The sequence below is a fragment of the Callorhinchus milii genome, unplaced genomic scaffold (genome assembly GCF_018977255.1).
Source record: "Callorhinchus milii isolate IMCB2004 unplaced genomic scaffold, IMCB_Cmil_1.0 Scaffold3, whole genome shotgun sequence".
NCBI lineage: Eukaryota > Metazoa > Chordata > Chondrichthyes > Chimaeriformes > Callorhinchidae > Callorhinchus > Callorhinchus milii.
The window spans coordinates 31452652-31470288 of record NW_024704744.1 but is presented as its reverse complement, the minus strand read 5'-3'; the positions used below and the strand labels follow the sequence as shown (position 1 = coordinate 31470288).

Genomic DNA, 17637 nt, shown 5'->3' with positions numbered 1-17637 from the left:
TTCTTCTCACTCAGTGCCTGTTAATACTGTAAGGCAAAGCCCTAATGGGTGGAGTAGTCCTAGATTGACTAGCAGCAGAAAACTTGCCGGAGAGTGTTCAATTTGGCAATCTATATATTTTTAGCTGATTATACTGCACTCTGGTTTTCCCAAACTTTAGCTCTCACCAAAACTGTGGCTAGTACTTGCTGGAATTAGGAAAGTAATTAGGAAAGTAACCCGGTTATTAGTCAATTGGCGGATCACTTTTCCAGGGGTAATAATCCCTAAAAAAATTGGTCACTCAATCCATGACTGTTTGTGGGACACTGTTGTGCACAATTGGCTGCCGCATTTTGTCCATAAAATACACTTTACAATATAATAATACTCGGTGAAGCACTTCCAAATGTCTCAACAACATGATAAGGTGCTGTATCAAATGCAAGGAATATTATTATTATTAGTAGTAGTAGTATATCAGGGCCCATTCCTAAAGTTAGAGAGGATGCATTCCATTGCAGGGAATTCACAGGGAAATTTCCAAATGTAGATAACATGTACATATGGAACTCTCAGTCTGGTTTGGATACTCTCAAGAATTGTAATGGGTTTCCATGTGTGTCCGCCACCCAGATGAACAAAACAAATATTGGAATTTAAACTCATATTCTAGACTGACATTCCACTGCAGTGCTGGGGTAGTGCTACATTGTTGGAGGTATTATCCTTCATGTGAACTGTTAAAATAAGTTCCTGTCTGCCTGTTCAGGTGAATATGATGTATATGATGCATGGTGTAGCGGCTAAAAATCTTGCATATTAATTGGTTATTATCTTTGCTGGATATTTGTGGGAACTGGCTGTGCCCAATTTTACCTACAAATAACAACAACAACTTGCATTTATATAGCGCCCCTCGTGCAGGGTAGTGTCCCAGGGTGCTTGGCAGTGGCGAAGCACGATGCTGAGACAGGGGGAGGGAGAGTTGATCATAGGCACGTTGAATAGGAGGGTCTTCAGACCCAATCTGAGGATGGGGAAGGAAATGGCAAGGCGGAAGGATACAGTTCCAAGTAGTGTTCCAGAGTTTTGGGGCATAGTGGCAGAAAGCGCAACTACCAATGGTGGAATGAAGGGCACTAGGGACATGCAGAGGGCCAGAGCCAGTTGACCGGACGCAGCGGGTTGTGAGTTTGGCATAAGCAGGTCAGAGAGGTAGGGAGTTGCCAGGACATGAAGCGATTTGAAGACAAGTATGAGGATCTTGAAATCGATCAGTTTGGCGATAGGGAGCCAGTGGAGCCTGACTAGAATTGGTGCGATGGAAATACACAGTTTCCTCACTTGAGATATTTTTATGTTGTCCCCATGAATATCTCAGTTCTTGTTTGCGAATAGAACTGCGTTCGATTCCCGGGCAGGGAGAAACATTAGGCAAGTTTCCTTACTCCACAAGCCTCTGTTTACCTAGCAGTAAATAGGAACCTGGTTGTTAGTCGATTGGCAGATCACTTTTCCATTGGTAATTATCCCTTCAAATAAAAATTATAATTTGGTCACTCAATCCACGATTGCTTGTGCGACACTACTGTGCGCAATTGGCTGTCATGTTTCACCCATAAAATATCCAGTCAATTTACTTTACCATATAATCTGTGAGGTGCTTTCAGACACCTCGAAGACGTGATAAGGCGCTATATCAATTGCAAGGATTATTATTATTATGTGTAAGGATTATTATTAACTCCCTTTGATGGCCTCAGTGATTTAATACCTTAACCAGTCCTGTCCTCAATATTCCAGGGGAATGAAGATAACTGTCCAGTTTGCCTTGCTCACCAATGGAAGTTATGGGAAACGTATCCGTTTCCTCCGACGGTAAACTGTTACATTCCAGCAGTAGTTCAATATGCACTTTGGGTATCTGATGCCTCACATACACCTGTGTTCTCAAGGCTAACTTGCACAAGAAAGCTGTGTTTCTTCCACCAACAAAAAATGTTCACTCAGAGTGGCAAACAGCATCTTAGCTTCTGTAACCTCGCTATCACTGGCACTGCTAACAGTGAGGTCGCAAAAGCTAAACCACAATAAGGGGTTTCTACGCATGTAAGACACCTGGTTAGCCAAAAAAATGTTCATTTGGGGTAATGGAAATTAAACCTCATCCAAATTCCATGACTCACTCCGGCAACATTTGCTGTTTCATGTGATAATTTTTTTCATTCCAATTAAATGATTTCGATATGCTGACCACCGGCATGGATAGAAAGCAACTAAAATACCACCAATTATTATAATGGTTCCCACGAGCAGTAATTGTTAAAAGCTATGCATTGGACACACCAGTGGAATACGTGTGCTGTTTATTCAACGGGGACCTGTAACACACACAACTGGTTTGATTTGGGGTAAAGGACACCAGCAGCACACGGGTATTTAATGACTGGCAACTTCCCATTGACGCCGAGGAACAAAACCATGTGGATCAATGGATAAGGCTCATTAGAGGCGCCTCTGCCTGAACTTAGCCCATCGCTCGCTGCTCTTTAGTCATTGCCTGTCCTGAAATGTCACTGTGTCTTCACGTGAGATTGGGATAAAAAAAAATCAATAAATCAATAAAAAAAAGTGGGGTGGAAGGGGGCTCCTTGTTTTGCATTGGGAGAACCTTTAAAATACCTCCCCGTGTTTCCTCGTTTGTGGCTGATCGTTTTTTTTCGCGCTCTGCAGCAGACAATTTTTTTTGCATCGCTATTTTGCGCAAAACGTGCCCTGCGTCTGCGGAGTGTCCATCGGTGTTCAGCGACCGCGCTGCGCTGCGCTGCGCCTCTTCGGGACACTTTTCTTTTTGTTCCCATCGATGCGGAGGAATGGTTTGGAAGCGCCTTGTGATTCAAATACATTTGGGGTGGGAGGGAGGGAGGGAGGGAGGGAGGGAGGGAGGGGGGGAATCAATTCAGCTTTAAAAATACAAAACTCCAGCATTGCACGGTCCGATTCACCGCCTCCCGTGTAATCGATGTGCTGCTGCAAATAGCCGAGCTGCGGATCAGCAAAGGAACACAGTTGCCGTGGACTGGACTTATATACCCCTCCAGCAGACGAGCCTTTGGGGGCGAGGCTAAGCCATATTTATTGAGAAAAGACAAGTATATTAGCCAGAGCCCCTTTGCTGGCTTGTGGAGTTTCTGTGCGCCAGCCCACGTCATCTGATCTGCTTTTAGTGCCTTTTCTGCTCAGTCATATCGCCCTCAAGAGTGCGAAGCGTATCAGCGCGGGACTGGACCGGACCGGACTGGACTGGACTGAGAGGCAAAAAAAAACAAAAACAACAACACTCTCAGCGCACAACTCGGGGCTGTCGCCCGCGTCTCGGTCCTCTCTGTGCTCACACCTATAACCATCACACGAGCGAAAGAAAGAAAGAAAGAAAGAAAGAAAGAACGAAACGGCGGGTGCGTTAAAAAGCCCCCAAAACAACAACAACAACAACCCGTTAGAGGTCCAGCGGTAGGAAGTCATGACTTTTCTGAGCTCCGAGGACCTTTGCAGACGACAGACAGCGTGACACTGACAAGGTCGGGAATCCCGCGTCTGAAGCGGAAAAAAAAAATCCCTCAGCGACGCTCGGAGAGGGTTTGGATTGGATCAGCGCCGCGCACACTGGGGGCAAAAACTCTTCCAGATATACTTCGCCCTCCTCTCTCCTTCCTCCCACAGCCCTTACGCGGAGAGTGGCACCAAACCAAATCTGATTTTGGGAGGAGAGAGAGAGAGAGAGAGAGAGAGAGAGAGAGGAAAAAAAAAAGGGGGAACTGAAAGGGCCCATTTAGTTTAAAAAATGGTTATGTTCTTTTCAGTCCGACTGCTGATCTGACACATTCGCGGTGATTTAAGGATTTTGGATGAGCCGCAATCAGATAGCAAAAGAGAATTATTCCAGAAGATTGACCTAAAGATTCCCCCCCCCCATCCCAAAAAAAAAAGAAATTGGCGTATGTTCAGATGGTTTGGAAGAGCGGATGGCTGTGAAGGTGTTAAATGTGACAGTTTTTGAGGGGTGTCGGCAGAGCAGATGTTGACGGGACCTGGTCTGGGGCTGTCTGAGGCGTTTCTTTTTAAGGACGTGAGACCCAAGCGCACTGAGCTCTATGTGGCTTCCAAATCACTTGGCTACAAGATGTTACTTACAAGTCGGGCCAGTGGTTCTGGGGCCCCAGATCAGATCTGTCTGCACTTCGTAGCACTATAGAGCCGTAAAGACCGTCTGCCCACTCTGCTCCATTTGCATCAATAGCCAGCAGTCGAGGAGGATTTCCCGGAGATTCCCCCCCAAAGTCAACCCCGAGTCACTGCAGTAACTGATTTGAGGGACGTCACCCGCAGGTTACTATGCAATTTCGACTGATTTCTGTGGTTCTAATTTTATTAAACTGTATGGAATACATTGGCAGCCAAAACGCCTCCAGAGGAAGGCGGCACAGAAGAAGTAAGTTTTGCTTTTTTGTTGTTACTCCTTATTACACCTGTTTAACTTTCCACCCAAACACCTAATGTCCCCCACCCCCCACCTCTCTTCCCATTATGTGTCCCTGTCGCTCCCTTTCACCTTTCATCCGCCTGATCGTTTGGAGAACTGAGAGACCCGTTTGCAAGTGTCCGGGTTCTGAGTTAACCGTTCAGTCCATACGTGCAATATTAACTTCAACACGTGGATTGAACACCACATCAACTTGTGGGGTTTAGTTTGTGCAGCGATCGGAAGGCATGTGTTCCGAGCTTGGTGTCAGTACTCATCACTAGCATTAAAACGATGGAGTCTCCCACAAATAAATGGGTGTGAGGAGGGCATATAGGGTTTCCCATCAGTCTTAAGGCGTGTTACCCCCCCCCCCCCCCCCCCACCCCCGAGTATGTACTTTGGTCAATTGCAGGTCGCTTTTTCAGACATTGGAAACCAGCGAACCATTGAACTGGGGTCGATGTGCAGACAGGGTCACCGCCAGTAAATTGCTCCTTTTAAGCTTAAAATAACTTTGTAAAGTGAAAATCATCCGGTCCAATTAAAGCTCATGTACATACTGAAGGGGGGAATAATGCTTAGTACCTGCTCGCATGCAGGTTAGTTATTAATATCGCATTAATAGCAAAGCGTCAGTGCAGTCAGTGCCTCCCCTCCTTTCCCACCTACAGACTTCGCTGTTGTCCTTCGGTGATATGTCTTGGGGAATGTGCAAATGTCGCGACTGATAGGACAGTGCACAGTACCACCAGCTAAATGGTTCTTGCATCCCTTTCCCGCTCAAGATTATTTTGAAAAAAAACTTGTAGGTCAAGGGTGCGGATAGTCAGGTCACTGACGCCGGGCCAATAAGTGCATATTACTCCATCAGATGAAGCTGTGAGGCTGAGAGCGCTTTTGTACTTGACACTGCTTATCGGCTTCAGATCGCAGAGCTAATGCGCTTCTTCTGTTTGACTGCAGAAGTATTTCAGTACTTTGCTGCTTTGGTCAACTACATGTAACCTGAAACTCCCTGACAGACACTCCTAACAGCTGGATTTCTAGTCTTCAGCGCCCCGTAGGACTTGAAATAGAGTGTATCACAATAAAGTTTAGGGCACTGCAGAAACCTCCACTTTGTTTTGCTTAAATAAAAGTCACACTCGGGACGTTTTAGCCTCAATCGTTCCTTCTTCTGCAAAAGATTCCGACTGACCACAGGCACCGTTTATAAACACTGTGCAGGAGAGTAGAATTTATTGTAAGATACAAAAAATGTCGAAGATAAGTCTGGATAAATTTCTGCGTGAAGTTTATTAAAGTGAGGGCAGTCCATAATAGGGATGAATGCCTGTCTGCGGGTCACTGATCTCAATACATCTTCTTAAACGACCCGTTGTGAGATATTCAGTTTAAGATCTTCTTAAACTGCGGGGGAAATATTTCGCAGTAAGACTCGCCTGAGCACAACATCTCTCTTAGCGGCCTCTCAGAACACCCCCTTATTATTATTATAATTATTATTATTATTATCATCGGGGGGAATGCTGGAGGTTAGATAGTGGAAAGAAACGTTATGTAAACTAACCGATTTACAATGTTACCTGCGTGCATGCGGCATCTAATCCCCTACCCCCCCTCCCCCCCCCAACCCAAGATACACACTTTAATTCCCCCAAAGCCGTCCACCTGACACGATCGCGTTGGATTTGCATTGACGTGAAAGTAATGACAATTATTGATGTGTGCCATGGCCGGGCTGCTTCTAACCTGACAGGGGGGGATTTGCATCTGCCCGATTGCCCCTCTCATAAGAGCTCGCCTGTCACTCCCGGGGTGGGAGCCGGGCAGGATCTGAGCCTTTTCAAATTCATAGATCGACTGAGCCGCAAAAGTCGAGTGGCTCAGGTCCTCTCCATTGCTTTCCACAGGAACCAGCACTCACACTGGCTTCTGACTCAGGCTTCAGCAGATCACTGCAAACCGCATCTCCTGCAAACCCCACGGCCTCTCCCTCGCCTCCTGTCACCCTCTCAGCTTTAATGCTACACTTTTATATATCTTAAACAACCCTCGAAAAAAATCTCAAGTCTCATCAATATAATGAGAGGACGTGATTATTGCGCTAANTCGCATAATGCCTTTATACTATGCTGATTAATATTCCCCCTCTCCCCCCACCCAACATGAAAAGTCAGGGGCATCGCTCTGGAGTCTGGCATTCATTCCCTGCCAGGATCAGGGAATCAGGGAATACGTTGCCTTCCAGCCACGTGTTGGGAGGCAAAGTTGCTGTATACAATGGGACTCTCAACTTTAATTCAAACTAAAGCCGGGCTGTGGCTGGAGAATGGGGGAGGGAGAGAGGGAGAGAGGAGAGATTTTCCTGGTGCTGCTTTTCCAGCCCCTACCGAGTCCCAACGGCAAAGCTGCAACCCTCCAATCCTCCCCTTCCCCTCCTCCCAGTTGTTTTTTTTTCATCCACACGCGAGCCTTCCAAAAGAACACCTACTGCGACATCTTGTGTTGCAACGTATTATTTCCAAATGTATTTCCCGGACTCTTTTCTCGGTAAAATAAAGGTATAAAGTCTCTCGCCGGGGAGGCAAAGCCCGCAAGCGGATTGCGGGAAAGCTCTGAAAGTCATCAGTGACCAGTCTGACACTTGAGTTGGTCTCAGTTATGACTGTGCAGCTGCTAATGCCATCTCTGATCAGAACACTTCTACAGTGAAACCCCCATCACTGCTCTGGAGAAGATGATCTGATCGTACTGGGGTCCAAACTTTACCATCCTGACATTGGAGAGTTATTTTGATCTGTCTGCATCTTTCCTTCAACGATTTTGCGTATCTCTTACAGTGCAAGTGACAAAGCTAAGTAGGCAGGTCGGATTGTAAACTGAATATTTTTATGGTTTCAGTGCATTTCGGTGACAGACCGCGGGATGATTCCAATGTAATGTTTGTTTAAGATGAAGTGCTTTCGGAACAGTTCGCTTGCAAAAAAGAAGTTCTGACGAAGGAGCTCATAATATGTTTTAATCGGTTGCAGTCTCCAATCACAGCAGTGCAGAACCTGGAGCGTTAGCTGAGAATAACAGCTGGCGAGGGAGAGAGGGGGGAATAACAATAATAATAATAATTATACTTGCATTTGATACAGCACATCATCACGTTGTTAGCGCTTCATTGAACATACTGTGAAATGAATTGATTGTATATTTTCTGGGGTGTGTGTACATCAGGGAGAAACACGCTTGAAAGAGCCTGACTTTTATCTGAATAGGAAAGGACACAAGTGAGAAAATAACGTTTATACACACGCACATATATATATATATATAGGAAAAACTTCATTTTTTAAAAAAAATCTAGTTTCCATCAGTTATATCGCGACACCCACATCAGTACATACTCTACTACTTGCGTAATGATTCCCTCAATAGAAACTGATCGGGGGTCATGCCTTTTGCAGGTCCCTTTCATTCCGCACTTGATCGTCAAATGCCCCTTTCTAAACACAAAGCAACGTTACGCTGAATAAATCTGTTCCGAAATCGCCCAGTGACTACTGTTTTGACGTTAACATGGTTATTTAATGACTTCGGCAGAGCTGAATGGGACGAGGGATACCCTCCAGCCCTTGGCAATAGAACTATAATGAATTAGTCTATAGAGCTGAGCTCTGGTAGAAGGTTGTGTGGATGTGAGTATGGTGAACCTGCTGGCTTGTGAGTGATGGCACTCAGCAGAGAGAAAGAGAGAGGTAGGGATTAGCCTGTGGGTAAAATTCATTCCCAAATGATTGAAGTGCTCGGTGAGAGGAAATCGTCCCCAATCCCATTGGATTTACCTGACATGGAGATGACGAGAGAACGCATTAACATCACAGTTGAGATTCACTTGTTGTCAAAGGGCTGGAAAAGCAAACAGCGAAATCTCATTCTGTGAAGGAAAATGCTCATGGTACTGGAGTCGGGGACTTGGTGAACATTTTCTTACAGCAGCAATCTGCTTATATTGCATCAAATTTGATTAATGGACTCGGTGCAAACATTGCGGAACTAACGTGCAGCAGTAGATAAAGGAACGCTGTGGGTGACCGTCTTAACTGAAGAGTGAGACACGAATCTACTGGAGAAAACGCTTCAATGTAATGGTCTGCTTTATATTGCAGAACACAGCCATGATTTGCGACGTGTGCGGGGCAAATGTGAAAGGCTCTGGGGCGTGGGTTGGCTTTGGTTCAATGGGCAATCGTTAATAAACGTGTGGGAGGCTGCCTTAACATTGCAATGTTGGGTTGGAGAGCTGAAATGTGCGTGTGTTGTTTTTCTTAAAAAAATCCCATTATTTCATTTTGGAAAGTAAACAATTCTGGAGGATTTAGTACCATCTGCCAAACCCACACCCCTAATAATAATAACAACAACTGGTTGCCCAATGGTTGGCAAATATCTTTCAAAGGGGTCTGGTTGGAAAGCACAATATCTAGTCGTTTTAATATAGATGCGAACGATAGGAGAGATTTGATTTATCAACAGATGCAGTGTTGTAAAATGCTAAAAAAAAAGAGCGTTGTTAAAATCCAAGTATTTGTTTTATTTCGCAAGGTATTTGACAGACATTTACTCAACAGCACCATAGCTTGCTTATTAAAAAGAAATCCGCCCTGTAACCATTTAAACGGGTATTGATGAATAGGGCGGGCACATGCTTAACATGGTTTGAAGCTCCTATGAGTCTGTATCTCACTGGAGCAGGTTAAAGGATCCAGGCGCTGCTCATTTGATTATTTACGAAAACTTTCTAACATAAATCAAAGGTGTGCTTCTTTCAGACTTAAATTGCCTTTTTAAGTCTGATAAGTCGGCATGTGCTGTGAGATTTAACTGCACAGTTTCTTGTATGTTTTTTTAAAAATCATGATCCCAAGCACACTATTTATGACCTTGTTTAGTAGTTCAGATGTCAGGACTAAAATGCATTGTACAAACAGGGATTACTCGTGTTTCCACTCATATGTGGGTGTGGGGTTAATTCTCTTTTCGCCTCTGGTAGCATTCCTGGTGGGAGGGACACCCACCGTTTGGAAATCCGCACATTATATCATGTTGTTGTGCTTTCTCATTTGTACTGTGGGTTTTCTGAGATCTTATTGCATCCTCTGACGTGTCCAACGATAAAAGTGATTCATTTTATTGCTCTTCCAGCTCGGGATAGCGGGCTCCAATCATAGCAGCAGGTCCAGTTACAAAAACAACATTACTTTTCTGCACAAACAAACGGAGCAGCCAATGTCTGAATGTCTGTGATCTCACTTGTCCAACCTTTACACAGATTTTAAGAACTCAACCCCGAGCGCCTCTGTATTAAAATACAATATTAACATCGACCCACTTCTGAATTCCTTCAGTTTTGGGCAAAAGGGCTGTTTTTTAATCTTCGTCCTAAAACATTCCTTTTTATTTTTTCGTAAAATAAATCTTGTTCAGCTAGCATATTGACAAACACTACCGTTGTGCTTTGTCCAAGGACATTAGTGACTCCATGTGCTGCAAAATGGTTAGGAATTGAACTGATCCTGAATTGGACACTTCCATAGGCCCAGCTCTTTTCTGAATACATAACTTACACTTTACACGCCTGAATACCCTAAAGAACTCTACAAAATAAGCAGTCCCTACACTTTATAGTAATAATAATAAGATAATCTTTGCATTTGATTTAGTGCCTTATCACATTGTTGTGACATCTCAACGTGCTTCACAGAATACATTGTAATGTGAATTGACTATATATATTTGTGGGCAAAATGCAACAACCAATTGCGCACAGCAATGTCTGACAAAGAGGAATTATTACCCCCGGAAAGGCAATCCACCAATCAACTAACAACCAGGTTCTTACTTAGTGTAAGGACGTGGAGTAAGGAAACTTGCCCAAGCTTTCGTCCCAACTGGGAATCAAACCTGGGTCCTCTCTTTTGTGAGACGAGCATGCTAACCACTTTACTTTGAGACTCCATTCGAGAAAATCCCATGAAGCACTTTGAGATGATCTTTCAATGTGAAAATGAACTATATCAAACGTAAGGATTATTAGTATAACTCAACTGCCTCTTGCCTAAGAACTCCATGGAACACATGCATGAATACTGGAAATTGGGTCACAATGACAAAAACATTTATTTGAGCCCTTTATCTATGCAGTAGGAAAAGTTCCTATCACTTCATCAGGTACATTTACCCATAACCCACAGTAATTCCACATAGCTTCAGATTTAATACATGATAGTTTTAAATATTAGCTAAAGCCTGCATGGATGTTTGTAATAATAATAACGATGATGGTAAAAATAATAATACTTGCATTTGAAATGTTTGCATTTCTCAACCTTTCATGCCAGGAGGACATTTCAAAGCACTTCACAGGATTTGCTGTGAAGTGCAGTGAATATATAGGCGTAGGTGAACATGGCAGTCCATTTGAGCACAACAATGACCCTCAATCAGCCAAGAAATGAATGACCTATTTTATCGAGGGGATTGTTGACCAGGACAAGGAGAGAAACTCAGTTCTCTTTTTGATTAGTGCCATGGTATCTTTACTGTCTGTTAGAATAGGTAGCCGGGACCTCCGTACTTAACATTGCATTCAAAGGACTAAACCTTTGTCAATGCAATATTCCCCAATATAAACTGTACATTTGTATCTAGATATTAAATGAAATATTATAGCTGCATGAGTCATAAAGATAGATCTTGGTTTATCAGATAATATACTATAGTCACAGTAAAATCCTGTGAAACATTTGAGAGATCTTGACATCTTGATAAGACGCTATATCAATTGTAAGGATTATTACCATTATTAAAATTATTGGTGTCACCCAGGCCCATTTGGTAGCATTCTCACCTAACAGAAAATGGTGAGTTCCCATGATGGGACTTTAAACTCATATATTTAATTATAATATTGAGGTGCGCTGCTTTGTGAAGGTACTGTTAAACTGAGTTCCCATCTGCCTGTTCAGGTGGATGCCAAAGATCCTGTGGCTCTATTCAAAAAGAGAAGGGAGTTTTTCCCTGTGGCCTGGCTAATAAACGCCAGTAAAGTCAGTCATTCAGTTAATAATAATAATCCTTGCATTTGATGTAGCACCTTATCACGTCTTCAAGAAGTCTCAAAATATACTGTAAAATAAATCGACTATATATTTTGTGGGTGAAACACAGCAGCCAATTGCACACAGCCTTGTCCTACAAACAGTCGTGAATTGAGTGACCAAGTTATTATTATTTTTTTAAGGGATTATTATCCCCGGAAAAGTGATCCACTATTCGACTAACAACTGGATTCCTACTTACTGCTTGGTAAACAAAGGCGGGTGGAGCAAGGAAACTTGACTAACATTTCCCCCTGCCCATGAATCGAACCCAGGTCCTCTTGCTTGCGAGGCGAGTGTTCTAACCAATATGCTACACGATAATCATTATTATTATAATCAATAATCATTATTATTAAACATTATTATAATAATTATTATAATCATTGTTATAAGTTTGTGGGACAATGCTGTACACAGATTGACTATGACCTTTGCCTACAAAATACACAGTCACTACACTTTACAGTAAATCCTGTAAATCTGTTTGAGATGGCTTCCCAATGTGAAAGGCGCAATATCAAATGTAACGAATATTGCTATTGTTCGTTCCACATTGTCACAAATTATGTTTTACACAAAGAAAGCTTTGCAGAAAAAATCCTCAACTTTGTAGACCTTTCAAAATTTAAAGCATGCACTTACTATTTCTTTGAAAATGTTTAATATCTCGTAGAAGAATTGTATACATGCATATTTATTTCTAAAATAATTACATTCAAATTTGTAGATTTGGAGTGTGTAACTGAAAGGCAGAGTCAAGGAGAGCATCTTCCCTCACCTAATCAATAACCCCATCATTTATATTGGGTTAATTTACAAAATAAACACTCCATTCATTGGTAATCAGATTGCATCTTACCCAATACAGTGGTATCAGATTTCTAAAAGAACGTATTGTTGAATAAAGAATTATTTTAGTGGTTCATGGGGGCCTTCTATCAGACATCCATCCATCCACCATGTGTCAGACACCTGGTTGACCAAAACAAATCCCCTTGAATACCTGAGGATTAAATTCCACCTAGCCTCAGACTGAAGGATCATTTTGTCTTGACATTTGAATTTGCACAAAGAAGTGGAAAATTCAGTCTCAATTAGGAAGCCAGTTTTATGCAATTCTTAAAATGAACCAGCTTCCAACTAAAGACTTAATATACGTAATTTCCACAATTCTGCACAATTTTAATTTTAACACAAAGCGGAATTTGGTCTAATTCTTACAATATTTGGTCCCCCTTCTCTTTAAAGCAATCATTGCCTCTTTTCTCCTTTTATTTTCCTCAGACCAATGCATACTGTTTTGCAGAGGAAAGCCTGTCCACAATCTTTCAATATATCTTTATGACCAGACAAAAGGGTGCTGATGTCCAATCTGTTATGAAACCACTTCTAGTTTCTCCCCCCTTCCATCATCTAGTTATCCTGCCTGTTCTTCATGACTGATGAAACTGGCTGTTCACCATCTGATGAATGTCTGACAAACTTGTATTTCAAACATAAGTCTTCCAGTCCAGCGTCCAGTGCACTAACATCTTACGCCAGAAGGAGACAGAATAGCTAAATCTTTTCTGTTGCATTGAGCTCTCAGTTGTAACATGACGGCTTCTCTGGAATTTTATTTGATCTTTACAATGAGTTGTTGTTACTACATTATATTTTATTGATTAAGTGGAGTGACTGTGATGGTGATATACACCCTGTCAATACAGTCACTCATAAGCGTTTCTAGATAGACACAATCTTGCTGTAAGTTGTAGTATAGTGAAATCCTTTATGAGTTAAAAGGAATCAAAAGTAAAGAGAACCCAATCTCAGGTAAATTATATATTATTTACCAAATGTGCCAAAGACAAAAGACAAAACAAATTTACATGGTTTTATTTTATGCAATTTAGACACATTTGCTGTCCTCATAGACTCCCGGTTGGATATCAAGCCCTGGATGGGAGCTAACGTTCTCCAGTTGAATGTCAATAAGACTGAGGCCCTTTTGCTTGGCACGCGTCAGTATCTGCATATCTCAGGCACTGACAGCATCACCCTTCATGGATGCACTCTACACCTCATGGAACCAATACGGAACCTCGGGGTCCTGATCGACCCTCAACTGTCCTTCATCACCCACATCCGTGCCATGACCCGCTCCACCTTTCCCGACCTCCGCAAAATTCCCTGGCTCCGCCACTGTCTCTCACCCCAGGCCACCGAGACACTCATCCATACATTCATCACATCCAGGCTTGACTACGCAAACTGTCAGCCTCCCCAACTCCTCCATCCACAGGCTACAGATCATCCAGAACTCTGCAGCCAGTGCCTTCTCCCACACCAGGCTCCGTGACCCTATCACCCGTATCCTCGCCCAGCTCCCCTGGCACCCCATCACACAGAGGACAATTCAAGATCCTGGTCCTTACCTTCAAAGTCCTCCACGGCCTTGCTCCTCCCTACCTTTGTGATTTCCTAACCCTCTACCAACTTGTCCGCTCCCTCTGCTCAGCAGGCTGCAGCCTGCTTCACGACTGCACCTTGCCAGTCCCACCATTGGCGGGCAGGCCTTCAGCTTCTCTGCCCCCACCCTCTGGAATTCAATCCCAAAGTCCCTCCATCTCGCCCTGTCCCTTGTCTCCTTCAAGACCCGTCTCAAGACCCTCCTCCTTGACTATGCCTTTGGTTACCCTCCTACAGCTATCCTCCTCGCCCTCCACCCCTTCTTATTGCAACCACCATCTCTGGTGTGGATCCCTGACTGTCCAGCGCCTTGGGATGTCCTCCTGATGTGAAAGACACTATACAAATGTAATTTGTTGTTGTTGCTCCATGGCCTTGCCCCCTCCTACATCTCTGACCTGCTGACCCCCTATCAACCTGTCCGCTCCCTCTGCTCAGGAGGCTCCAGCCTGCTCCAGGTGTCCCGCTGACCCACCCTAACATCGGCGGCCGGGCTTCCAGCCTCTCTGCCACCACTCTTTGGAACTCCATCCCACAATCCCTTCACCTTGCTCCATCTCTTGCCTCCTTCAAGGCACGACTCAAGACCCTCCTTTTTGACCGTGCCTTCAGCCGCCCTCCTACCCCCTCTGCCCTCCCTCATCCCAACTCTGCCACCCATGCTTGGGTCCTGATCCCTGACTGTTCAGAGCAATGTACTTTTGTTGTTGTATTCTGTGATGTCTAACTACAAACAACGTATTTATTTGTTAAACAAAACACAAAATACTGCAGCTGCTGGAAATCTGAAACAAAACCAGAAATTGCTGGGAACACTCAGCAGGTCAGGCAGCATCTATGGAGAAAGGAAAGAGAGTCAATGTTTCAAGTCCACGACCCTTCATCAGAACTGGGGCATGTTGGGAGGAATCATCCCCTGCCCTCTACCCCATTTTCTCCTTTGTCTTTCTTGTTCTGCCTCCCACCTCTCTGTTAGCCCTTAAAAGCCTCCACCTCCCAACATGCCCCAGTTCTGACGAAGGGTCATGGAACCGAAACGTTGACTCACTTTCCTTTCTCCATAGATGCTGCCTGACCTGCTGAGTGTTCCCAGTGACTTCTGTTATTTGTTTGATGTTTGAACATATGTCTGACATTATAATACTAAATGCAGTGTTAATAGCCAATCTAATAATTGTTATTGTTTTCCTTACAGCGAACACAAATGTGGGACAAGGTTGTCCTAACGGGTGTGATCGATGTTCTGAGTACAATGGATGCCTGTCATGTAAACCCAGACTCTTCTTCTTTTTGGAGAGGAATGGGATGAGGCAGACTGGTGTCTGTCTCTCCTCCTGCCCAAGTGGATACTATGGAATCCGAACACGAGAAATGAACAAATGCACAAGTAAGTGTTAAAAACAGTGTAATGCCTTTGCTCAAGCCACCATTGTACAGTGCAAATTTTTATTTTCAAAAGCCATCTGTACTAATCTGGCACTGATTTGAGTCTTGTGAAAAATAATAATAAATATGATCGATCTATCAGATAAGGGAGTTAAGTGCAACAGTTGAATAGGGCTCAGGACTATTTTTAGTTTTGTCCTTTTTTCTTTAACTGGACATTAATTCCATGAGCCCCAGGTTCCCTCTGGTATCTTTCCCCAATGTGTCTTCATCACCTATAAGCGTTGATAACATGCATCAGCAGTATATTCAAACTGTAGTATCACCTTCACTGAGATTAGCTAACTCATCAACAATTGTCATTTGTGAGGCAGCTATCACATCATGAGGTCAAAGCACTTCATATAGCTGACTGGATGGCAATTTTGTGGACTCTAAAGTTAATACATTTGCTGTTTCATTGTAGAAGCCACAATGCAAATATTATTTAATAATCCTTGCATTTGATTTAGCACTTTTTACATCAGAGGACATCTCAAAACACTTCACAGGATTTTGCTGCAAAATGTGCTTGTATATTTTGTAGATGAACATAGCAGCACTGTCGTACAAATAGCTAAAAACTGAATTTTATCTGGGTGATTGTTTGCCACAGCACTGCCAGAAACTCTCTTCTCTTATCAATTAGTGCCACAGGATCTTTAACATCCACCTGGACAAGCATACAGGATGTGAATTTAATATCTCAACCAAAGGCCTGTGTTAGCAGGTCACAAAGTTAGGAAGGAGCAAGGCCATGGAAAGCTTTGATGATAAGGATGAGAATTTTGAACTCTATCCTCTGGGGGATGGTGAGCCAGTGGAGCCGGATGAGGGTATGGGTGATGGGGGTCATGGAGTTCTGGATGATCTGCAGCTTGTAGAGGGAAGAGATGGGAAGACCAACAAGCAGTAGAGCCTAGATGTAATAAATGCATGGGTGAGGGGAGAGCCAGTGGCGGAGCCGGACGATGTTGCAGATGTGGGGCAAGGCAGAGTGGGTCATGGCATGGATGTGGGATAGAAAGAACAGTTGAGGGTCAAGCAAGACATTCTGAACCCAAAAGGTTGTGAACTCACAACCATCTGACTCAGAGGCAAAAGTGCTCCCAACAGCCAAGATGATACCTGTGTAATATGGTTTTGTAAAGTTTTGACACCTCATTGCAATGACAATATTTATCATGATCCCCCAAAATGCATTATTATTTTGATAATTGAGAGTTAATTTGTCAGTATTTACTTCAGAAGTACTGCAATGAATTTTCTTAATAGTAATTCTACTGGGATTAATCTGAGATTTGAAAATAGTCTTAGCATCTTTGTTTTCAAGTTTAAGATTATGTGAAATTTGGGAAAATAAATACATTCAGTCTTGAAATAAATTGTGGAAGACAACTTAAAAATTAAGGTTAAACTAAAGAATTTTTAAAAATTCTGCTCAATTTAAAATGTTGAGAAATTTGAGCCTCTCAGATATGTACTTGGCTCAATATCTGCATTTATTGGTATTGGCCAGTGGAGGAGCTATAACCTAACTTCAGTGGTGATTCACATTGCATAGTCCCAAAAGGGTACTAGAGATAGCTATCTGAGGTTTGGGTTCTTATTGCCTTATGTACTCATTGAACTATTTTTTGGTTTGAAAAATTGTATGCAAAGTGCTCTGGCATTCAAGTTATATTTTAAAATGACAGCTGCCATAATAATGCTCAGAGCAAAGCTCTTCACTTCCAGCAGTGGAAAGCCAGATCCACAATGACTCTTCCACACTGCTCTCAATTGTGCCAGAAAAAAANCACACCCATGATTATGCCATTCTATCGAAATGTGCCTTGATGCGTAAACAGAACACTAAAACTGAGGGTTTGGTTTCTAACTTTAATGAAGAGTCAGTTCTTCAATAAGATAATTATTTCTTTAAAGAGAATCAGTTATTTAATAAAACATGTTTGTATGTCCCTAAAACTTTGAAAGGAACATGGATAAACAAGCAATCCAGGATTGTTCAGTCCTTGAGTCATCCTCCTAACGTGAAAAGTGCTATATAAATATAAATATGTACTGTATTGCTCTCTGCACCTGCTGTGTTTACAGTGT

The 17637-nt window shown here is 42.9% G+C and overlaps 1 protein-coding gene across 1 annotated transcript in view; it reads left to right on the top strand.

Annotated features, from left to right (window-relative positions):
• Positions 1-3100: 3100 nt before the first annotated feature.
• rspo3 (R-spondin 3) overlaps positions 3101-17637 on the top strand; it is a 48000-nt gene continuing 33463 nt past the window's right edge. Inside the window, exons 1-2 of the mRNA XM_007899262.2 lie at positions 3101-4474; positions 15308-15499. Of these exons, the coding sequence (XP_007897453.2) occupies positions 4378-4474; positions 15308-15499 (289 nt within the window). The 5' untranslated portion in view covers positions 3101-4377. The remainder of the gene's footprint in view (positions 4475-15307; positions 15500-17637) is intronic.